Source organism: Neomonachus schauinslandi, chromosome 9 (genome assembly GCF_002201575.2).
Source record: "Neomonachus schauinslandi chromosome 9, ASM220157v2, whole genome shotgun sequence".
NCBI lineage: Eukaryota > Metazoa > Chordata > Mammalia > Carnivora > Phocidae > Neomonachus > Neomonachus schauinslandi.
The window spans coordinates 74,557,491-74,583,294 of record NC_058411.1 but is presented as its reverse complement, the minus strand read 5'-3'; the positions used below and the strand labels follow the sequence as shown (position 1 = coordinate 74,583,294).

The window sequence follows — 25,804 nt, the reverse complement described above, 5'->3', positions numbered from 1 at the left end:
CTTTACAGTAAAAATAAAATCACACTGGCCCCTACAGACAGCTGTAACCTTGAAAAAAACATTGATAATATTACCTTTAACTTTAGTGCCCCTTTCTTTAGGCTACTAACATTTTTTTTTTTTTTAAGTAGGCTCCACGCCCAGCATGGAGCCCAATGTGGGGCTTGAAATCACAACCCTGAGATCAAGACCTGAGCTGAGGTCAAGAGTCGGATGCTTAACTGACTGAGCCACCCTGGCATCCCTAGGCTAGGCTACTAACATTCTAATAACACTTATGGCTATTATTTATGGCACCAAGCACAGACAGCTCAATAAAAAACTTTTGTGACTGAACTAAATATCTATCCCAGATCTTTTCTTGAAGGAAACTGAAAGAAGATACCATTTAAAAAACAGGTACACTAAGAGAACTGGAACTTGCATCATTGTCCAAAGCCAGATACAAAGGCAGTGCTGGACCAAAGCAGGCTCCTTTCAACTATCCGACTGCAGAGCCCGTCAGAGTCCATATGGTCTTGGGTAAGACATACAGACAGGCCCTCTTAATCTGGCAGCCTATTTCCTACACTGATTTTTCTTTTAGTAGTTCTAAGGTAAACGATGGTCTTCCCAAACACAGAGTTGAAAAATACTCTATTTTATACTTCATAGATAATTCCAATGCAAATATTTAAATCCTAGCTGAATTAGACAGCAAGGTTCTCCATGCCTGTGATATCAACATTCTTCCTCAATTCACAGAAATCTGATTTAATGGCTACTTATTAATTAGTGGTAATTAGATTATATAGAGTAAATCAACTACAATGACAAAGTTATAGTATTATATTTTAACAAGCAGTTCTTAAAATTATCCAGCCTGTACTGTTTTAAAACTAAATGGGATAGAAAACCGCCATCCTGAAATCTCTGTTCCTGAAATTTCTGCCCTAGATTTCTCCCAAATATTACCTCAAAGAGTGCCAAGTTTTTATCAAAATATTCATCTCCTTCTTCATAATTGGAATTGTTGAGATAAGCATTTCGAGCTTTCTTATGCCCATCATCTGGAAAAGAAAAAAAGGAAATCAAGTTAGTTTCTCATTGGTATTAAAGAAGTATCAGCACCAAATAACTTCATTTGCCTTTTAGAATCCATTTTCATATTCAAATTTTAATCTGAGAGTGGGAGAACTCAAATTAGCCAGGCTTAGAGAATGTGGCTGCCTCCAGAACAGGAGCAAAAATAAATCTAAGAGGTAAACAAGAGGAAGGTTTAACAGTACAAAGACCTCTGGAAACACTATTCTTTTAGGATTCTAGCCTATAGGACTCTACTCTTAAAGTCACTAAAACCTAGAATAAAATTTTTAGCAAGTACTTACTGAGCTATTTTACTTTTGAAATTTAAATTCAGTTAATTAACATATAATGTACTATTTGTTGCAGGGGTAGTACTTATTGAGTCCTTACTCAGTGTATCACTGCACACTTTATACACTATTGCTGTTGATAATGGTAGTAAAAGCCCTCTACCTCCAGGTCTGTAAAAACTTTTAAAAATGAAAATAGGTAAAAAAAAAAAAAAAAAAAAAAAAGACTACATTAGGTCATGTAACCAAGCATTATTTTTGTACAAACCCTTGCCACTTTTTTTTTTAATGTTGAAAGAGGCACCTATTAAAATATATGGGTATATTTTATATACCTATAAAAAGGTATAATTATATATACCTTTTTACCTTGTTACCCTGGAATATAGTTGGTACAAGAAAGGCAGGATAATTGCTTGATTCTTTCCATTTATTGTTTTTCAAATACGTTGTTTCCTTAATAACTCTGCAAAGGTGACTAGTTTTTTTTTTTTTTAATATTTTGGATATTTCACATATTTACATTTCAGTTCAGTGCATTATTTATTTTTAATGTTCGTATTATCCCATTTTTAGCTGGTGGGGACCCTATCAGGTTGGCCCTTCCGTCCTTTGACGTGATCCAGTTATTTTGATAGCTTGTTGACTATTTCCTAAACTGGTATTTAAGGTTATAGGACTTTAAATTAATTTCTTTAACTTTTATATTAGTATCTATTTCCTGAATACTTAAAGTGTTCTTTTTTTTTTTTTTAATTTTTATTTATTTATTTGACAGAGAGCACAAGTAGGCAGAGCAGTAGATAGAGGCAGAGGGAGAAGCAGGCTCCCCACTGAGCAGGGAGCCCGATGTGGGGCTGGATCCCAGGACCCTGAGATCGTGACCTGAGCTGAAGGCAGACGCTTAACCAACTGAGCCACCCAGGCGCCCCTAAAGTGTTAGTTCTTAATGACATTTACATAATTTTTTATTTTCTCTCTCCTACAAGGCGATTATAACTATATATAACTTTTTTTTTCTCAGTACTCATTGAGTATATTCTTTTTTAAGTTCTTATTCAAGTTCCAGTTAGTTAACATACAGTATAATATTAGTTTCAGGGAGACAGTTTTTGATTCAGCACTTCCATACATCCACCCCGTGCTCATCAAAGCAAATGCCCTCCTTAATCCCCACCCCCTATTTCACCCATCCCCCTGCCCACCTCCCCTCTGGTAACAATCAGTTTGTTTTCTCTTAAGACTCTTAAGAGTCTGTTTCTTGGTTTGCCTCTCCCTCTCTCTATTTTTCTTTTGTTCATTTGTTTCTTAAATTCCCCATTTGAGTGAAATCCTATGGTATTTATCTTTTTCTGACTGACAGATTATAATTATATATACCTCTTAATACAACAAAGAACCAAAGCTAAGGAAGTACACAGACTCTACTGTCTGAGGGAACCTAGTCTCTTTTTTTTCTGCAGATCTGGTTCACCAAATTCTTGTGGGGTGCCTCTTTCAACATTAAAAAAAAAAAGTGGCAAGGGTTTGTACAAAAATAATGCTTGGTTACATGACCTAATGTAGTCTTTTTTTTTTTTTTTTTTTTTTTACCTACTGTCACTTATAAAAGGTTGTACAGACCTGGAGGTAGAGGGCTTTTACTACCATTATCAACAGCAATAGTGTATAAAGTGTGCAGTGATACACTGAGTAAGGACTCAATAAGTACTACCCCTGAAACAAATAGTACATTATATGTTAATTAACTGAATTTAAATTTCAAAAGTAAAATAGCTCAGTAAGTACTTGTTAAAAATTTTATTCTAGGTTTTAGTGACTTTAAGAGATTATAATTATATATACCTCAGGTAAAAAGTTAAAGAAAATTTTTTCATTATAGAAACATTCTAGCTAATAAATGTGGAATTTAAGAAACAAGACAAATGAGCATAGGGGGAAAAAAGAGAGACAAACCAACAAACAGACCCTCTTGTTTCAAGTTTTTATTTAAAGTCTAGTTAACATATAGTGTAATATTAGTTTCAGGAGAAGTTAGTGATTCATCACTTACATATAACACCCGATGCTCATCACAAGTGCCGTCCTTAATGCCCATCACCCATTTAGCCCATACCCTGCCCACCTCCCTCCTTCTCTATAGGTCAGTCTATTTTATGGGTTGCCTTTTTTTTTCTTTCCCCTATGTTCATCTGTTTTGTTTCTTAAATTCCACATATGAGTGAAATCATATATTTGTCTCTGACTGGCTTATTTCACTTAGCATAATACATTCTAGCTCCATCCACACTGTAGCAAATGGCAAGCTTCCTTTTTTACAGTTGAGTAATATTCCATTCTGTGTATCATCAGTTGGTGGACACTGGGGCTCTTTCCATAATCTGGCTATTGCTGATAATGCTGCTATAAACACTGGAGTGCAGGTGCCCCTTCGAATCAGTATTTTTGCATCCTTTGGGGTAAATACCTAGCAGTACAATTGCTGGGTTGTAGGGTAATTCTATTTTTAACTTCTTGAAGAACCTCCACACTGTTTTCCTGAGTGGCTGCACCAGTTTGCATTCCCACCAACAGTGTAAGAGGGTTCCCCTTTCTCCACATCCTCGCCAACATCTGTTGTTTCCTGTACTGTTACATTTAGCCATTCTGACAGGTGTGATATCTCACTGTAGTTTTTTAAATTTGTTTTTCATTTGTTTATTGTTTAACTTAAAAATATTTACTGAGTACTAGAGACAAAGCAGTCAAACAGGATGCTTAAGCCAGTTTTCAAGGACTAGACCAGTTCCCTTTAACTTGACTTCAGAAATTTCTGGCTTAGCTCTATACATATAGTTTTTTTTTAACAGCTTTATTAAAATATAATTTACACATCAAACAATTCATTGATTAAAAGTATACAATATTAGAGTTTTGGGTATATTACATTATTAATTTTTTAAAATGTGGTAAAATCAAACAAAACTTGCAATTTTAACCATTTTTAAATGTACAAATCAGAGGCATTACATTCACGATGTTGTACAACCATCACCACTATCTGTTTTCCAAACTTTTTAACCACCCCACATAAGCTGATTTCTTTTTTCTTTTTTTTTTAAGTAGGTTCTTCACCCAGCATGGAACCCAACTCAGGGCCTGAATTCACAACCATGAGATCAAGACCTGAGCCAAGACCAAGAGCCAGACACTCAACCAACTGAGCCACTGAGGCAGCCCCATCCCCTACATAAACTGATTTTTAAAATACTTCTTTTGAATTGATGGAAAAGTCTTACTCTTCTCAGTTCTACCACCGGACACAATGCCCCTTTTAAGATCCCAATGTGTTCTTCATCCTAACTTTTATTGGAACTCATATCAGTCCTAACACTTGCTATCCCTAAATAAGTTCCTTAATTTCTTCAACACTCATAACTACAACTTTTAGAACAGAGATGCACCCCAGAGAGCTATGCTTTGTCTTCTAAGCTTAACTTCGCTGACTCATTGTAGTTTTGGTTTGTATTTCCCTGATGATGAGTGATGTTGATCATCTTTTCATGTGTCTGTTAGCCATCTGTATGTTTCTTAACTAGAGAGAACAAACTGATGGTCACCAGAGGGGAGGTGGGTAGGGGGATGGGTGAAACAGGTGATGGGGATGAAGAGTACACTTACAATGAGCACTGAGTCATGTACAGAATTGTTGAATTACTATACTGTACAACTGAAACTAATTTAACACTGTATGTTAACTAACTGGAATTTAAACAAAAAAATGTTTAATGCATATGGAATAATTAGGAAAAAAAAATCACCAATTTTCAACTCCTAATGAAATATGGGTCTAGGCAATCACCATCGATAGTTGCTATAAACCCATTAGATGAAAGGCTGAGATGTAACTTTATAATGGATGGGTCAGGATGATCTGAACTCAATGATCAATCTCAACATCGCTAAAAGTGGACAACAATATAACTGCACAACCTGTGATGTATTCCTACCAAAAGAATGGAAGTTGAATCTAATCAAACCTCTAAATCTAACGACCAGTTCACGAAAAACAGAGGAGGAACATGTTAAACACCACCACAAAGATAGTGCAATCATCAAATTCAAAATGTGAGAAATTCTACATGCTAAATAATCTGACTTATTCAACAAATGGCATAAACTAAAAAAGGTGATTTCATAAATTAAGACTTAAAATGATGCATCAACCAAGTGCAAGGTGTGAAACTTGTTAGAATCCTGACTCAAATCAGATGTAAAAAGACAATTTTTTTTTTTTTTAATATTTTATCTGACAGAAACACAGCGAGAGAGGGAACACAAACAGGGGAGAGGGAGAAGCAGGCTTCCCGCCGAGCAGGGAGCCCCATGTGGGGCTCGATCCCAGGACCCCAGGATCATGACCTGTGCCGAAGGCAGACGCTTAACGACTGAGCCACCCAGGCGCCTTGTAAAAAGACAATTCTGAGGGGCGCCTGGGTGACTCAGTTGTTAAGCGTCTGCCTTCGGCTCAGGTCATGATCCCGGGATCCTGGGATCGAGCCCCACATCGGGCTCCCCGCTCCACGGGAGGCCTGCTTCTCCCTCTCCCGCTCCCCCTGCTTGTGTTCCCTCTATGGCTGTGTCTTTCTGTCAAATAAAAAAATAAAATCTTAAAAAAAAAAAAGACAATTCTGAAAGAAATTTAAATATAAAATTTTTTTTTAAAAAAAAAGGTAAATAAAATCATGTGATGGAATTTTCTTTAAGATATTCCAGGAAAAAATTAGGTAGGGCTTGAAAACAGATTCTCAACATTGTTAAAACTGAGTGATGGCTTCATGGAGGTTCATTATGCTATTCTATCTGCTTTTCTAGACCTTTGGAAATTTCCACAATAAAAAGTTATTTATTTATTTATTTATTTTTAAAGATTTTATTTATTTGACAGAGAGAGAGACAGCGAGAGAGGGAACACAAGCAGGGGGTGTGGGAGAGGGAGAAGCAGGCTTCCCGCTGAGCAGGGAGCCCGATGCGGGGCTCGATCCTAGGACCCTGGGACCATGACCTGAGCCGAAGGCAGACACTTAACGACTGAGCCACCCAGGCGCCCCAATAAAAAGTTATTTAAAAAAAAAAAGGAAAATGTAATTTTTTTCTTCTCTCTACTGGTTCCATAAAATTCTAAAGAGAATGACACAGCTTAAAATTATCACCACTTTGGAGTAATTCATTTATTCAATTAATTCACCAAGCATTTATTAAGTTTGTATACATCGATGTGCTGGGCACTCTAGGTCCTGGGGATATAGCATTAGACAAAGCAGTTAAAGATGTTGCTTTCATTGTGTGTCTATGTGTATACTGAAGTCACAGAAGACTGTTAAAAACACATACACACACATACAAAACTAATTTATAGTATTAGCCAATTTCCATGGTGTAAATATTCACACATGCCAATTTTAAACTACTAACAAAATCCAGGCATATACTGTTTACAAGAGACATATAATGACACGTAAAAGCTGTAAGTAAAGAGATCTATCAGGCAAATAGAAACCAAAAAAAAGCTGATATGGTTTTATTATCACCAGATAAATTTTTCTTTAAGGGGAAAACTTTATTTTGGATGAGAGGGTAACCAAATAACAAAAGGGTGAATTCACCAAGAAAGCAGTTTATAATTTTTTTTTTTTTTTAGAGAGAGAGAAAAGAACGAGCGCGTGAGACAGGGAGAGGGGCACAGGGAGAGGAAGAGGGAGAAACTTAAGCAGGGCTCCATCTCACGACCCTGAGATCATGACCTGAGCCAAAATCGAGAGTCAGACACTTAACCAACTGAGCCACCCAGGCCCTGCAAGAAAGTATTTTAAACATACGTCTATGGTTTATAGTTAGCTTTCGGTATAACAAATTACTCCCAAATTTAGTGGCTTAAACGCACACTTTTATCTCACAGTTTGTGTGGGCTAGCAATATGGGCAAGGCTTAGCTGAGCCCCCTGCTTCAGTCTACGAAGCTCCAATCAAAGCTCTGCCAGGACTATGGTCTCATTTGAAGGCCTGGGGAAGAGCCACCTCCAAGCTCACGGACACAGTTGTTGGCAGAATTCACTTTCTTTCAGGTTGTTGGCCAAGGGCCTCTCTTGGTTCCCTGCCACGTGGGCTTTTCCATAGGACAGTTTTCAGCATGGCAGCTGGATTCCCTCAAAGCAAGCCATCAAAGAGAGCCAGAGAGAGAGTACAAGACAGATGTCACAGTCTTTTTGTGATCTCATTTTGAAAGTGACATTGCTTTTGCCATTTTCTATTAATTAGAAGTCCAGCCCTCACTCAAAGGGCAGAGGCTGTGATCTTGGTCTATAACAAAAGTTGTTAGAATTTAATTGTGAAAAGATAAATTTTTAAATCCTTCCAAATTTAGAAATTAGAGAAAATACACTGCAAAACAAAACAAGGATCAAAGATTAAAATACTTTAAAAAATTAAGTGACAATAAAGATTACCTATTGAAACTTGTAGGATCCACCAAAAGTAGCACTTTAATGAAAAGTTGTCTTAAAGTTTTACATTAGCAAAGTAAAAAGAATAAAAATTATTTGAGCTAAGTACCTATTTTAGCAAGTTAGAGAGAGAGCAGAATAAACTCTAAGACAGTAGAAAATATGACAATAACTATACAGCTCTCCTTTGGTTCAATGTCCTCTTCTCTCAACTGTCCATTTTTTCCTGGGTCCTTATGTTTTGGGTAGATCTCTTGTAAATAGCAGATAGCTGTATTTTTAAAAATCTGACCATCTGTCTTTTTAACTGTCAAGTTCAGTCCATCAACCATAGCAATTTATATGTTTGGATTGGATTCTACCATTTTAAAATTTCTATTTGGTCTTTTTTCTTTAGGATTCATTCTCATTTCTTCTCTTTGGATTTTTGGTTTGTTTTTCCCTTATTCCATTTGTTCTCTCTCCTCTTTTGGAATTTCCACATTCTATATCTATTCTTTCAGTAGTTACGTTTGAAATTTTACCACATATTTTACTTAAACTGTAAAGGGGTTCCTGGGCGGCTCAGTCGGTTAAGCATCTGCCTTCAGCTCATGTCATGATCCCAGGGTCTTGGGGTCGAGTCCCGCATCGGGCTTCCTGCTCAGCGGGGAGGCTGCTTCTCCCTCCATCCCTACCCCCTGCTTGTGATCTCTCTCCCCCTCTCTAATAAATAAAATCTTAAACAAAACAAAACAAAACAAAAAAACCCCAAACTGTTAAGTGAGTTTAAACAAAAGTCTGTCATCCTCCCAAACAACAAAGACTTTCGTTCTCTCTCTTCTGATTCACGTATTACTGTTCTGTCCAATATTTCTAGTAGCTTATTTTATTACACAAATAAGACACTAAAAATATTTCATGGAGACAACACTGACTTGGGTGAAGGTCCATGTTTACCATTTTATTTGTTCAATATTTTTGTTGCATTTCAGAGTACTAGTTTTCTGGGATCCTTTCACTTCTACTTGAGGCACCTTCTTGAGAATTCCTTTAGAGGAGAGTTTCTCAAACTCAGCACATAATTATTTGTTGTGGAAGATGTCCAGTGCATTGTTTAAGAGCATCCCTAGCTGTGAGTCACTAGATGCCAGAAGCATCTCCAGTAGTGACAATCAAAGTCTTCAAACATTTCCAAATATCCCCTGGGGGACAAAACTGTCCTCAGTCATAAACCACTAGCTTAGAGCAAGTCTCGTGGTGAAAAGTGTTCTTGGCTTTTATTTAGCAACAACTGTCTGCATTTTGTCCTTATTACTGGGTGGCTCATTTGGTTAAGTGTTTGACTCTTGATTTTGGCCCACGTTATGATCTCAGGGTCGTGAGATCGAGCTCTGTGTTGGGCTCTGTGCTGAGCATGGAGCCTGCTTAAGATTCTCCCTCTCTCTCTGCCCCTCCACTTACATGCTCTCTCTAAAAATATTAAACAGATAGATAGACAGACAGTAGAGCTTTTCAGAAGTCTGGGTCACTACTGTGACCTCAGGAAATCTCAAATGGAATGGAAGTTTTAGTTTCTGAATAGTAAGTTAGTTTTACTCTGCAGGAACTAAGAACCAAATCCGTATCATCCTGGGGCTGTTTTAGGATTATCCAGAATCCTAAAATAATTCCTTTGGAGGATACCTACTGAGACTGGTCTCAATAATGCTATGAATTAAACAGTCCATCAGATCATTATGTTGGTTTTTTAACCTTATTTTACTATCCAGATAATGCTAACATTACTGGGAACTTAACTGGTGTTTCACTGCACAATTCAAACAAAAACTGATATAAGTGCCATTGATTCTACCACAGATTTCAGATTTCCATCTTTTATGGCATACATTTTTTTTTGTAAATAGAAAAATGGTATTTCTTTTTTTTTTTTTTTAAGATTTTATTTATTTATTTGAGAGAGAGAATGAGATAGAGAGAGCATGAGAGGGGGGAGGGTCAGAGGGAGAAGCAGACTCCCTGCCGAGCAGGGAGCCCGATGCGGGACTCGATCCCGGGACTCCAGGATCATGACCTGAGCCGAAGGCAGTCGCTTAACCAACTGAGCCACCCAGGCGCCCTAGAAAAATGGTATTTCGAATGTCTTGCTCTTTATACAAACTTTATTGTTGTGGTGCTATTATCTCTACATTGCTGCTTTTGTAATTTGCCACTTATCCTACAATTTGGGGCTAAGATAAATCAATCTCAGATTCCTCCCTTAGTCTCCTGATCTTGTCAAATGGTCTTTGCTGGTCTGAGCTAGGAAGGACAAGAGCAGTAAATGTACTTAATTTCCCTTGGCACGTTTGGGCCTGAACTATGTAACTGTGTGAACATGAAAGGTTGTCTCAAATGTTATAAATTATGTTTTTGATTTTACAGTGTTTGAATAAGTAGTCAAGAGTCAGACATTATAACTGCTATATCTAAGTCAATAGCTTATTCTCTTTTTCTTTTATTTGAAGAAACCATGTCATATGTTCAGTAGAGTTTCTGATTTTTTTTAAAGATTTTGAGAGAGAAAGCACAAGTGGGGGAAAGGAGGTAGAGGAAGGGAGAAGCAGGGAGCCCGACAAAGGGCTTGATCCCAGGACCCTGAGATCATAACCTGAGCCGAAGGCAGATGCTTAACTGACTGAGCCACCCAGGCGCCTCTAGAGTTTCTGATTTTGATGATGACATCCATGTAATACTGTTTAAATGCTGTTCTGATTTTTTGTATTTCCTATCTATTGCTAATGAGGTCTAGAGGCTTATCCATATTCAGTATTTTTAGGGGAGAGGTAGGAAAACTCCTTCACAGTGGTATTTTGATCTTCTGTCAAGAGGTACCCGTCATCTGATTTTCTTTATTTTTGAGATACTAACAACTGTTGGCGATTAATGACTAAATCCATTAATTTATGAGGGATTACAAAGTGGTGATACTCTTTTCTATTATTCTTCCTTAATTTACTAGCTGAAATACTTTTATGAAGAGACACTCCCTCTAATATACTATTTGGTTACCCATTTGTATAGTTAAAGGTAAGATAAATACTTCATTCTTTCCTTTTATTAACCAATTCTCAGAATAATGAATTGGTTCACTAGAATACTACAGTGGTGACCAATTGGTTCTTTAAAGTATCAATACGAACTCATGAATTTAAATATTGGATATATTTCAAATGAAATTCTTTTCCTGCATCAGTTAAGATGATTCATTCTTTAATCTCCTTTTTTTTAAGGGGCGGGGGCGAAGGGCAGAGGGAGAGGGAAAGAAAGAATCTTAAGCAGGCTCCATGCCCAGTGCAGGCCTAATGCGGGGCTCAATCTCACAACCCTGAGATCATAACCTGAGCCAAAATCAAGAGTCAGACGCTTAACTGACTGAGCCACCCAGGTGCCCCTAATCTCCTTTGGTTAACACACGGAATTATATACATTGATTTTTAATGGTAAACCAACCATTATTTCTAGCAGAAACCCAAACTGGTCACAGGGGTAATTTAAAAAATACGTATCGCTTGATTTAGATTGCAAATATTTCATTTAGGACATCTGTATTCATAAGTAAAACTGGCCTATACTTGTCTCTCATTGTCATTGCTAAGTTTTGGTATCGAAGTTATGCAATCCTCAAACTGAGTTGGGGAGTGTTTGTTTTTCTATTCCCTGAGAGAAACTAGAAGAAGAATTATTTTTCCTTGAATGTTTGGTAAAAATTGTTGTAAAAATGCTAGGGCCCACTGCTCATTTGCTTACTTGCTTACTAAAATGTTTTAAATTAAAAATTATACACATACACACACAGAAAAGTTCATAAATCGTAAGTATACAGCTTAATTCTTTACCACAACAGCAGTTTCACTCTTCCATACAGCGCCTCCACCTAATCCTGAGTTTTATGAGAGAGCTGATGAGTCAGTGGGAGCAATAGATACATTAAAATAACTGTGCCCTATTGATAGGAAGAACATTTAGAAGGTCTGAAAGATGCTATTATAAATTCCATTCAGCAGGCAAGGCAACCGAAGCAGTTTCTAACCTACCAGGCCAAATTATGCTGAACAAGATTTTTTTTTTTTTTCAAGATTTTTAAGTAATCTCTACATCTAAGGTGGGGGTCAAACTCGCAGCCCTAGATCAAGAGTCACATGCTCCACTGACTGAGCCAGCCAGGTGCCCCTAAGCAAGATTTTTATAGAGAACTGGCAAGATTTTTTTTTTTTTTAAGATTCATTTATTTGACAGAGAGACAGAGAGAACACACAAATAGGGGGAGTGGCAGAGGGAGAGGGAGAAGCAGGCTCCCCCTGAGCAAGCAGCCCCACACAGGGCTAGATCCCAGGACCCTAGGATCATGACCTGAGCCCAAGGCAGACACTTAACCGACTGAGCCACCCAGGCGCCTCAAGAGCTGGCAAGATTTTAATTCAAGCTAAACCAATGCCCCTTCTGTATGATGGTTAGAAAATATAATAAAAAAACCACCTTTCGGTCTTTTACAAACTTTTTTTTTTTTTAAATAACCCAGCCTTTTAAGGATTTTTGAGGCTATGGCTTAAACAAAGATACTCAGAGAGGTGCCTGGCCAGCTCAATCAGTAGAGCATGCAACTCTCAGGTCGTGAGTTCAAGCCCCATGTTGGGTGTAGAGCTTACTTTAAAAAGAAAAAAAAAGAAAGAAAGAAAAGGAAGGTGCTCAGGATAGGACCCAGAAGATGGTAGTTATTAAGAGCATGAGAAAAAAGGAGAATATAATCATATCTAACGAACTTCAGAGTGAGCACCCAGGGTAGCAGGATGAACTTACTTATGAATCTAGCCAGAAGACTCTGGATAAATTCCCAGGCTTGTTTAAAACTGAATGCAAATATAGGATGCTAAATGAGATTAATGGCTGGAGTAGTCTCTTTGCAAATATTTGGGTTTTTAGCTAATACTAAGAGAAGTCTTCTTCACAATCATATACCATTTCTTTTTGCACATAATTCGTTTACTATCTTTTACAACAAGTGCTTCAGTGGAAACAAAATCCAGCATACACTGGAATGGTACCAACTCCCCTGACTGTCCATTTCATTAGCTAAGTCCTTCCCTACCTCCATTACACACATGTTCCCGGCCAGATGATAAACTACTTTCAAATTTCTCTACTTGTTGGCATGTATCAGAGACAGAAGCAATTTAATAGTTTAGGGGAGGGCGCCTGGGTGGCTCAGTTGGTTGAGCGATTGCCTTCGGCTCAGGTCATGATCCTGGAGTCCCGGGATCGAGTCCCACATCAGGCTCCCTGCTGAGCAGGGAGTCTGGCTTCTCCCTCTGACCCTCTTCCCTCTCGTGCTCTCTCTCTCATTCGCTCTCTCTCAAATAAAATCTAAAAAACAAAACAAAACAAACAAACAAAAAAAATAGTTTAGGGGAGAAATTTACTTTTCATGGTCTGCCTAAATCTTTCAATGAAATCTTAATCATTCCTGGTCCAAATATGAAATTTTTATATAGAAAAGAATAATTTTGAACAGTCTAAATAAGCTATCAAACATAAAAGTCTAAAAAAAGAGAATAGTGACAACCCCCCAATATCACAAGGCTAGGACCCTTGTGATCAGAGTTCTAGCTACATGTTCATGTCAAACCATTTACTTAACAAATATTTATTGAGTGCTTAGGATATCAGTTACTGTTCCAGCACATAAACTCTCTCAAAGAAAAGAGAATTAGGATCAGAAACTTATGGGACACCTGGGTGACTCAGTTGGTTAAGCATCTGCCTTTGGCTCAGGTGATGATCTCAGGGTCCTGGGATCAAGCCCTGCATCAGGCTCCCTGCTCAGTGGGGAGTATGCTTCTCCCTCTCACTCTGCCTCTCCCCCCTGCTTGTGCTCTCTTTCACTCACTCCCTCTCTCTCAATAAAATCTTAAAAAAAAAAATCAGAAACTTATGTCCTTAACAAAGAAAGAGCAGAAAAGGAGTATCAACTAATACTCTGAACCTATAATAAGCAAACATGTCAAGTATTTTCCTTACTTTTTGATAGCTTACATTTTCCACAACTGCTTTGCACATACTTAAACAGCAAAATGTTCAGCAATGTATAAATTTAAAAAAAGCCTCAAATCAACCCTCATGCACCGTTGGTGGAAATGTAAATTGGACCAACCACTGTGGAAAACAGTATGGAGGTTCCTCAAAAAATTAAAAATAGAATTACCATATGATCAAAAGATTCTACTACTGGGTATTACCCAAAGAAAATTAATTTGAAAAGACATATGAACCTGTGTTTATTGCAACATTATTACAACAGCCAAACTACAGAAGCAACCCAAGTGTCCACCGACAAATGAATGGATAAAAAGATGTGGTATATGCACAATGGAATATTCAGCCATAAAAAAGAATGAGATCTTGCCGTGTGCAACAACATGGGTGGACCTAGAGTACGTTAGGCTAAGTGAAGTCAGGCAAAGAAAGACAAATATCACATGATTTCACTTACATGTTGTATATAAAAAGAAAATAGGGGCACCTGGGTGGCTCAGTTGGTTAAGTGACCAACTCTTGATTTCAGCTCAGGACATGATCTCAGGGCTGTGAGATTGAGCCCCACGTCCCAGCATGGAGCCTGCTTAGGATTCTCGCTCTCTCAAAAACAAACAAACCAAAAAAACCAAAACAAACAAAAAGGATTCTCTCTCCCTCGGCCCCTCCCCATAAAAAAGAAAAACAAACAAACAAACAAAACAACCCTTAAATACAAAGAACAAACTGGTGGTTTGCAGAGAGGAGGTGGATGGGTGGGGTGGGTGAGATAAAGGGGGTTAACAGCATAATGTGTGGAGAAGTTGAATCACTATGTTGTACACTTCAAACTAATTTAACAATGCATATGAACTATAAATAAATTTTTTAATTCTTTTTTTTTTTAAGATTTATTTATTTGAGAGAGCAAGAATGAGAGAGAGAGAGAGAGAGAGAGTACATGAGAGCGGGGAGGGTTAGAGGGAGAAGCAGGCTCCTCGCCGAGCAGGGAGCCCGATGCGGGACTCGATCCCGGGACTCCAGGATCATGACCTGAGCCGAAGGCAGTTGCTTAACCAACTGAGCCACCCAGGCGCCCCAAATTTTTAAATTCTTAATAGAAAAAAAGACAGATACAAACTTCCAGCTATAAAATAAGTAAGTCATGGAGATGAAAAGTACAGCATAGGGAATATAGTCAATAATACTGTAATAATGCTATATGGTGACAGTGACTACACTTATCGTGGTGAGAGTACTGTGCAATGTACAGAATTGTCCAATCAATCTGCTGTACACCTGAAACTAATATAGCACACTGTACTTCAAAAACGAAACAAAAACAAAAAATCCAACAAAAAATAAGCCTCAAATCCAAAGACATACACACAAAATGGCTGTTAATATATTTAAAAGCACTTAACCTCACTAATGATTGAAGAAGTACAAGTAAAAACTAGAGATGCCATCTTCATCTACTAGAGAAAGAAAAAATTTTAAGATTGGTATCTGCTCTTTATGATAGGGATGTATCTTTTTGAAGATATGTATACCCTTCGACCAAGGAATTCTACCGTTAGGAATTTTTCCTTCAAATATACTGGCAATGAAAATGCAAGAGTATATGTACAAGATGTTCACTGTAACATAATTTTTAACAGTAAAACACCTGGAATAAGCAGTCAAGAACAGGGAACTGGCTGTGTGAAGTTAGAACACAGGAATACAAGGGAATACTATTCTACAACAAACAAAGGAATAAGGCAAATCTTTATGTACTGAAATGATGTGTCTAAGATAAAATGTTAAGTGAAAGAAAGGAAGTCGCAGTCTGTAGAGTATAACCCCATGGATAGAAAAAGGAAAGAAGACAGTCACAAATAATAAGAAAATGTACAATTAAAAATTTCTAAAAGAATTCCCAAGTTAGTGTCAATAATAAGTACCTTGGGGGATTGAGGAGGTGGTGGGGAGAAGAGATACTTTAGAGGACTTTACTTTCTTTACATATACTTTTTGTATTGTCTGAATTCCTCACCAGAATATGTCTTATTTCTATATTTTAAATTTTATAAGTTCTGAGATGTTGTGGAATTCTGTTAAACAACAAGCTTACTGAAATTTAAACATGTGATCCCTAGAAGAAACAAATTTATTTCCATCACTTATTTAACATATGAAGAACTGGAACATCAACTTCTTCTTCTTCTTTTTTTAAAGATTTTATTTATTTATTTAACAGAGAGAGACACAGCGAGAGAAGGAACACACACAGGGGGAGTCGGAGAGAGAGAAGCAAGCTTCCCGCTGAGCAGGGAGCCTGATGCCGGGCTTGATCCCAGGACCCTGGGATCATGACCTGAGCCGAAGGCAGACACTTAACGACTGAGCCACCCAGGCGCCCCGGAACATCAACTTCTACGTCTTGCTTAAGCTCATGCTGTTTATGAAGTACTTTCAGTAATTAAAAAATGAGGGTGATTAAAAGACCAAGAAAAATAATAATAAGGGCAAAGTAGCTGCAAAACCCAAGATACTACAGAGTATTATAGTATCTTCTTGACAAAATTATCTTGGAAAAAAGAAGCTCTAATTCTTACAGATTTTATTTTTAAACACAGACTATGTAAATTACTTTTAAATATAACTACATTGGGACTTAATAATCAATTGCAGAAGTCATTTCCTAAAACTTACCAAGTTGGGAATGGAAACAGCAGGAAAAAAAGTTGAGGAGTGAATAGCAGAAAAGGAGGGGATGGAAAATAGAATTAGAAGTGGGAATAATGTCTGTTAGTATAGGCAGGAAAAGGGTGACTTTAGAGAAAGTCAATCCCCACAGTAATACTATACCTAACAGCTGGCTGTGTTCCCCTGTGATGGAGTTCTGACTCGGGTCTGAAAAACAAACAATCGAAAAGAAAAGAAAAAAATGAATGACCAAAACAAATAATTTCTTAAAAATCAGCAACAAAAGTCAACCAAGGAAATAAGAAAAAAAAAAAAAGTTTTTTTAATGCTCAAAAAACATTAATAAAAGGATAATAAAAATAGAATAAACTATTATAAAAAATAATCACACAGCTTTTTGAAAAGTTAAGCAACAGAATTACCATGTGACCCAGCAATTCCACTCTTAGGCATATACTCAAAAGAACTGAAAACAGGGACTCAAAACAGACGCCTGTATGACAATGTACACAGCAGCATTATTTACAGTAGCCAAAAGGTGGAAACAACCCAAGTGTCCTTCAATAGATAAATGGATAAATAATAATGTAGTATATACATACAATGGGATATTATTCAGCCATAAAAAGGAAATGAAGTTCAGATATATGCTACAACATGGATGAACCTTGAAAATATGCTAAAGGAAACAGGCCAGAAGCAAAAGGACATATTTTGTATAATTCCATTCAAATGAAATTTTGAGAAAAAAACAAATTAAAAAGATAATCACACAAATTTGACTAACCAATACTAGTTCCATAAAGTAGTATGATTTGGGGCTTACCACATGGGTTACATTTTCTCTTTAATGGCAAAGGAACATATGGCCATAGCAGCTCAAAGTCAAGACATAAGTAAAGCACTCATTACTACTAGCAGGTATGTTCTGATTTGACTTCATGATAAAATTACTAAACTGGCTTTTATAAATATCTACTTCTTCTAATCTATAATAAAATTAGTGGCAATAAGCCAAGTTCCTAATGCAAGAGATATTGACAATCATCATTTAACAACTAACCACCTGCTTTTTTTTAAAGGCTTGAAAAGCATTAAGGGCTAAATATGGAAAAGACTCTGAGCTCCAGTTTCCTCTAAGATTAAGTCTCTTGAGATACTGAGGATTACATCTGGCTTCCCTGAATGTGTCTGGGGAACAAAAATAATTTTAGACGAGGGGGTCTGTGAACAATGGGAAAAAAGTTGCATCTTTATTTTCACTAACCTCTAACTGAAGTTTAGTATTTTCTCCAAGAATGATGTCAGCAACAAACTACATAAAAGTACCTGTGCTTTGTCAACAATAAATATGATTTTTCATATCACATTGTAATTGTTATAAATATCTCATAATACCATTTAGGTACAATACTACTTTGAAATTATGGTAGTAATTAAAAGGCTGCTAGGTCTTCAATGTATTGATAAAAAAGCACTTATATTATTAGATCACAAACAATAATTTTGCTAATTGTATTTTAATATAATAGGGTTCTTTTTAATCCTATATATATGTATTTATACGCATGTGTAATACTTTACACATTTAAAAACATTACTCTGGGGGCGCCTGGGTGGCTCAGTCATTAAGCGGCTGCTTCGGCTCAGGTCATGTTCCCAGGGTCCTGGGATCAAGCCCCATGTCGGTCTCCCTGCTCAGCGGGGAGCCTGCTTCTCGCTCTCCCTGCCTCTCTGCCTACTTGTGCTCTCTCTCTCTGTCAAATAAATAAAATCTTAAAAAAATAATAATAAAAATAAAAATAAAGGGGGGCCTGGGTGGCTCAGTCATTAGGCGTCTGCCTTCGGCTCGGGTCGTGATCCCGGGGTCCTGGGATCGAGACCCACATTGGGCTGCCTGCTCAGCAGGGAGCCTGCTTCTCCCTCTCCCACTCCCCCTGCTGTGTTCCTGCTCTCGCTGTCTCTCTGTCAAATAAATAAAATCCTTAACTAACTAAATAAATATAAAAACATTACTCTGAAAAGGAATTTGTAGACTTCAGACTGCCAAAGAGGTCCCAGATACAAAAAAAATTTAGAATTACTGTTTTAAACAAAATTCAAATAATATTTCCATGGTGTTTATAATAAATGTTTTTTATACATAATTTAATTAAATCCAACACTGTAAGCATCCCATACAAAAAGAACCAATCAGAATACTAAACAAATTCTGGTTTCTGATGTACAGTACATATTATTATACTTTACATACTTTAATCAAGGAGGAAATAAGGTAGAAACCTGGTTGATACAACTAAAGTTTTCAACGTTATGTGAACATTTTAAGATATAATTTTAGATTTTCTTCCTTAATTTGGTTTTTAAAAGATACTCTAAATTTTTATATTCTCAGATGTTTTCCCCAACATACCACGAAACGGATACCTAGTTTTTAAATTTAAACTCATCTTATTTCCTATTTAAATAAACAATATGGGTTTGTGCGTAAGACAAAGTAGGAATACCAGTTCTTTAGTACATTGTGTATTAGATTCATCTGTTTCTCTCTCTCCCTCTCTTTCTCTCTCTCACACACACACACACACGCACACAGGGGATAAATTAGGCCCTATCATTATAGAGAAGCAGGTATATAGGTAGCATGGAAGGAAGAGTAGTGAAAGAATCATAGAATTTAGAACCAGAAGAACTATGGTCATCATCTAGCTCTACTCTAGTGATTCCAAACGAAAAGTTGGAGAAATTACCAGCATCATCTATTTTTTTCCCTAAAATCATACCAACAACCCTTTTTAAGATTCTGATTCCAAGATACTGCCATTAATGGGAATGCCTTTTATGTATGTTGGGATGGGGCAAAGTTTAGAATCTCTTAACATTTATAGTTGAGGGGTGGTTGGTTAAGTGTCTGCCTTCGGCTCAGGTCATGATCCCGGGGTCCTGGGATCGAGCCCCACATCAGACTCCCTGCTCACCGGGGAGTTTGCTTCTCTCTCTTCCTCTGCTCTTCCCCCTTGCTCGTGTTCTCACTTGCTCTCTCTCGAATAAAAAAAATCTTTAAAAAATAGTTATAGTTCAAAAGATGAATGCTGTTAATAAGTGGCCTAAGACACAGCACACTATTTTCAAAAGAGAGATAATCTTAGTCTTTTGAGGACCTATCTTTATGATTCTTGGTACTCCGTAATTCTAACTTTTTTGTCCTAAAATGAAGAATAGCCTAAAACAAGTTATTTGGAATTTCCAGGCAATCTATGAGTTTTAGAAAAACATCTCAGATAACTCAGGCAGAATAGGTATGATTTTAGATGGGGAAATAGAAATGATTTTTTTCCTTACAAATTACCTCCTTCTATACTATATACTCCCTTGCCTTCTAAGCTGTGCCCACATGCTGTCGTACATTTTCTAGTCAAGCCAGGCCTCTTCCTTTGAACACCCTCCTACTATATGTGTTTGAGATGAGTAGAAATAAGTCTTTGTGTAGTTCCCTACAAGTTCAACTTAGATTTGTTTTTCATTTTTTATGAATTGAAGGAATGCAGGGCAACATTTACTTAATACTTATTTGGTAATTTGAAGACTAACCTCCAAGAACTTGCAAATACTTCACTGATACACGTAAAACCCAAAACAAGGGCAAATCTAGGAGTAAACAGGTTCAGAACCCATGAGAATGAAAATTAGCCATGCCTATAAAAATCACAATTGGTAAATGGGTTTAAGTTGAGGAGTGTTTCTGGGTATGCAGTCCAAATTGTGTAATCAACATGGTAACACTGCTCTGAGATATGTCTGGGCATCTTTCTATTGTCTTATGTCTGAACTCTCCCATTTAGCATTTTTCCTGCTTATGTCACTGATGAGGGCACACCCAAGTTTGCCGAAGCCTGGGAGTTGTCCTAAACATTACTCAAAATGTTTATTTTAACCAAATTACTTCCTGTAATAGAAACAACTTGCCAATAACGTAACTATTTTTACTTTGATGGTCTTTATAAACTAAGCTACCCACAGGTTATAACTCAAAAGGTTATACCAAAAGGTTATACTCAAAAGCCTATGATACTCTACCAGTCAAAATGGTAGTTCAAATAGAATCATGTATCTTTTCACATGTAAATACAATCAGAAAAATGACCTGAAAGTATTTCCTTGTTACAGTAATGATATAGTAGTTTTACAAATGGGCACTTTCTCAATATATTTCATTTATCCTGGGTAAATGGTAAAGAATGGAGATTTTATTTAGTTTCTTGCCATGTGCCTTGGAGAATAGAGAGAAAAATGATTGTGGGTGGTACCTGCTTGTAAAACTGCCTCTATAAATAGTTTTTCTGAAGAGCCTTATTATCTCTCTTAGTTTGCCCACAGCAATAGCCTTTTCTGAATTTCCTTTGCTAATTACTTATCTACCATTCTTAGTAGAGAATTTGAAGCAAATAAAGGCCAGCTTGTACCTTGCATGTAAAACTCAGTGTAGCAGTTCTTAGTCTTCATTAAAGATAGTATCAGTAATTTCATTAAGTAACACAATCAATAGTGGAAACTATTAGGCCTAATTATCTAGAAAAAGAAGTAGGCAGGACCAAGTGCATATACATGAGGACAATCAGCTCATTATAGTGTATATTATCTAGATATACCTCGAATACAAGGGTACAAAATACCTGAAATCACCAGTCTTAACACATTCCTAACTTTCTGGACTCCAACTTTTAAAAAACCAAAGTAGCATTATCATAAGAAACCATTCTGACTCAGAATTAGACAAAGCGGATTAAAAACGGAATCAAAGACAATTACTCCAACGTTCAGTTACTAGATTCTGCCTCTCTAAATGGGTACCTATTGTAGTGGGAAACCCAAGAAGGAAAACAAGCTGAAATAAGGTAAAATCTGAAAAAGCCTATCTTCTTTATATACATTTTGAACTTATTGCAATGAGACCAGAAAGACCTAGAAAAATTTACATGTGATTAATTGGGTTTAAATAAATAAGTGGGTGAAAAACATAAGGCAATTGTAGGCAAAATAATTTAGCTGTAAGATGGAAATGTAAAGCAATGCATACAGAAGTTAATTTAACTAGTTTTTTATGTTTCTAGCCTACCCAACAAAGGAGAGTCAAAAGATCCTTACCTGAATTTTTATTATAATAACATATTTTTAAAAAGATACTTAGAATATACTTCTGCCAAAAAACAATTTCTGCTAGGACAGTGTCTAGTCCAAACCATCAGTCATGCAAATGATTTGTGTAGACAGCTAACCATGGAGAGAATAAGCTATTGTAGCAGTGAACCAAGGACTGTCCTTCTTGTACCATGCATTTTCTTTAGTATATTAATAGAGATTTGTTGAGAAAATGATTTGGGGTAGGGGTGGTAAATAAACTTGGCAAATATTTTTAACACTCAAGTAAATTCCTATAATGTTTAATATCTCAGACGTTTCAATATGCTAATGGCTGCCGAACTAATCTCCAAAAGAATATAGTATTTGGCATTCTTAAATAGATCAGAAGAGATAACTCATTTATCATCACACATCTTATGTGATTAGTGTATATTATCTAGATATACCTCATATTGTATACACGCTGGGAAATGTTCAACTCATTCATTTCAATATGCCAAGGTTAAATGATAACTCCCTGAATCATCATTCCCATTTACTCATTTCTTTCACTTAGCAATATTACCATTAAACTAGTATTCTCTAAATTCGCCCAGTCAAAAGAATCATCTGGAGTTATTTTTTTTTTTTAATTTTATTATGTTAATCACCACACATTACATTAGTTTTTGATGTAGTGTTCCATGATTCACTGTTTGCGTATAACACCCAGTGCTCCATTCAATATGTGCCCTCTTTAATACCCATCACCAGGCTAACCCATCCCCCCACCACCCTCCCCTCTAGAACCCTCATTTTGTTTCTCAGAGTCCATTGTCTCTCATGGTTCCTCTCCTCCTCCGATTTCCCCCCCCCTTCATTTTTCCCTTCCTGCTATCTTCTTCTTTTTTAAACATATAATGTATTATTTGTTTCAGAGGTACAGGTCTGTGATTCATCAGTCTTACACAATTTACAGCATTCATCATAGCACATACCCACCCCAATGTCTATCACCCAGCCACCCCATCCCTCCCACCCCCCACCACTCCAGCCACCCTCAGTTTGTTTCCTGAGATTAAGAATTCCTCATATCAGTGAGATCATATGATATATGTCTTTCTTTGACTTATTTCCCTCAGCATAATACCCTCCAGTTCCATCCACGTCGTTGCAAATGGCAAGATTTCATTCCTTTTGATGGCTGCATAATATTCCATTGTGTGTATGTATGTATGTATGTATGTATGTATGTATGTATGTGTATATATATATATCCATATATATATTTATCCATTCATCTGTCAATGGACATCTTGGCTCTTTCCATAGTTTGGCTATTGTGGACATTGCTGCTATAAACACTGGGGTGCACGTACCCCTTCGGATCACTGCATTTGTATCTTTGGGGTAAATACCCAGTAGTGCAATTGCTGGGTCATATGGTCGCTCTATTTTCAACTTTTTGAGGAACCTCCGTACTGTTTTCCAGAGTGGCTACACCAGCTTGCATTCCCACCAACAGTGTAGGAGGGTTCCCCTTTTGGAGTTATTTGTTAAACTACAAATTCCTGGATCATATAACTAGCCCTAACTGACTCGATCTCATGAGAAAAGCCTGAGGTTCTGCTGTTTATCAAGTGCCCAGATGACTATTATATATCTTCATTCATTGATTCAACTAGTTGAGTGATTAAGAAGTCTCAAGCATTGTTCTATGTGCTAAGGACAGAGCAATAAATTAATGTGAAAGACAAATTTCCTGTTCTCATGCAGATATGGGGAGATAAAGAATAAAAGAAAGTTAATAATCAAGATTATTTTCTTTATAACATTTATCATAAGCCAAAATTAAGAAAAGTGAATAGAGAGGCTATTTTGGATTAGGTAGACAGTAAAGGCCTTTCTGAGAAGGTAACCTTTATGATGAGACTTGCATGTAAAGGAGACAGACATGTGAGGATCTTGAAGAGGACTGATCAGGGCAGAGAAGTAGCCATGCAAAGGCCTTAAGATGGGAATAAGCTTGGCATGTTTAGGAAATACCAATTTGCCTAAAGCATAATGAGGAAGAAAGTGGTTTAAAAAAAAAGTCCTCAGGGCGCCTGGGTGGCTCAGTTGGTTGAGCGACTGCCTTCGGCTCAGGTCATGATCCTGGAGTCCCTGGATCGAGTCCCGCATCGGGCTCCCTGCTCAGCGGGGGGTCTGCTTCTCCCTCTGACCCTCTTCCCGCTCGTGCTCTCTGTCTCTCATTCTCTCTCTCTCAAATAAATAAAATCTTTAAAAAAAAAAAAAAAAAAAAAAAAGTCCTCAAACTAGGTAGCAGATACATGCTGTAGTACTGCAGACCATGGTAAAGAGTGTAAATTTTACTATGAAAGTGAGGTGACACAATTGGAAGGTTTTAAAAGCAGTAAGAGAGGTTTGATTAACTTTTTAGTTAATGGCTGAAGAATGCACTGTGGAGGGAGGAAGAGCAGAAACAGGGAAGCAATTAGGAGTCTACTGCAGGAATCTTAGGAAGACACGGTAATAGCTGTAGTGAAGAAGGTGAATCCATGGTGGAGAGAGTGCTGAGATCTTCCAGAGGAGAATTCTTCAGCTTGTCTTCAGAGGTCATGTCCATGTTACTCTAAATTTATAGTTTCTTTCATTCATTTATTTACTCAATAAAATTTTTTGAGCACCTTCTACATGTGAAATACTATTCTAATTAATAGAAATGTAGTAGCAAAATCCCTGCCATCAAAGAGCTTACATGATCAAAGAGCAACATATTTGTCAAGAGTGATGAGTTCTAAAACCAAAAAGCAGAATAAGAGAATGGAGAGGATTAGTAGGGGGATGGTTTGTGTGCTAGTTTAGATACTGAGTCTAAAAAAGGTCTCTCATATAAGGTGGTATTTGACCAGAAACTTGAAGTGAGGCATCTAGCCATACAAATACCTGCAGGAAGAACATTCCAGGCAGAGGGAATGGTTAGTGCAAAGAACCTGAAGCAGGTGCAGGTTGGCATGTTCAGTGAACAGCAAGGAGGCCAGGTTACCAAAGGGAATAGGGTAAAAGTGATAAGAGATGGATATGTGGGGTGCCCTGTGGAACACAAAGGACTTTGGGTTTTAACTCTGAGTGAGCAAGGAAGCCATTGGAAGGTTCTGATTTATGCTTTAACATGATCACTCTAGCTGTTATCTGGAGAATAGACTGCAGGAGGCAGGTGAGGACGTAGGACACAGAAGGCTTTTGCAATGGTCCAAGAAAAGGGGATGGTAGTTTGGATCAGGTCAGAAGTACCAGAGCTGCTGAGTAGTGGTCAGAGGCTGGTTTCACAAGGTTAGCACACCGACTGACTGGAGATGGTGGGGGTGGGGTGGGGTGGGGAGAAACGAGTCAAAGGTTTTTCCAAGAGCAATTAGAAGTTCCTGAGCTGTGGGTGTCTGGGAGAAGAGTGATGATGGTGATGATGAATGGAGTGGGAGAGAAGGCACACTGTGACAGCTGTGCAGCTGTCCTGGAGCAAATGCGAGGCACAGTGAAAAGAGAACACAGGATCTGGAAGCAGATAGAGCTCAGGTGCGATCCTAGCTCTATATTCGCTATTCGTGTAACTCTGAGAAAATGCTTCAATTTCTTAGCCTTAATTTACCATCTATGCAACAGGAACACCACAGAAATTATTGTCAGGATTACAGATGGTAGATACTCATTAAATGGTAACTATTAAGAAAACTGAGAAGAGCCATGGAATAATCCTTAAAAAAAATAAAAAAAAACTATAGTGCTGCAAATAATCATGATTAAATTAGAAATTAGGTAGCTGGGGATATTTTTTAGAACTTTAAACGTTTTGCAGTACAACATACTTAGAAGAATACAAAAGTAATATGGGTGAATACTTGGACTAATATACACATTGATTAAAATTGTACAGTCACGTGATATTAATAGTTTAAGTAACTCGTCTTATTTTGAAATTTGATACACTGATAATTTGGACTAAATATGCATTTACATATGATTTGGGATTTTTTGATAAAATAATTACAATAGTAATTGTCCAGGAGTGTCTGTATTACATTCCCAGTACAAGTTTATTAATGACTCCTATTCAAATAAGCAATAACTT

At 37.2% G+C, this 25,804-nt stretch overlaps 1 protein-coding gene across 3 annotated transcripts in view; it reads right to left on the bottom strand.

The window, feature by feature from the left end:
• SLC12A6 (solute carrier family 12 member 6) overlaps positions 1–25,804 on the bottom strand; it is an 86,783-nt gene that overhangs the window by 27,413 nt on the left and 33,566 nt on the right. For 2 of the 3 annotated variants that reach the window (XM_021695773.1, XM_021695774.1), the window contains exons 2-3: positions 16,720–16,764; positions 955–1,049 (exon numbers count right to left, since the gene is read on the bottom strand). In XM_021695773.1, the coding sequence (XP_021551448.1) occupies positions 955–1,049; positions 16,720–16,764 (140 nt within the window). The remainder of the gene's footprint in view (positions 1–954; positions 1,050–16,719; positions 16,765–25,804) is intronic. The other variant, XM_044917788.1, reaches the window with a different exon arrangement.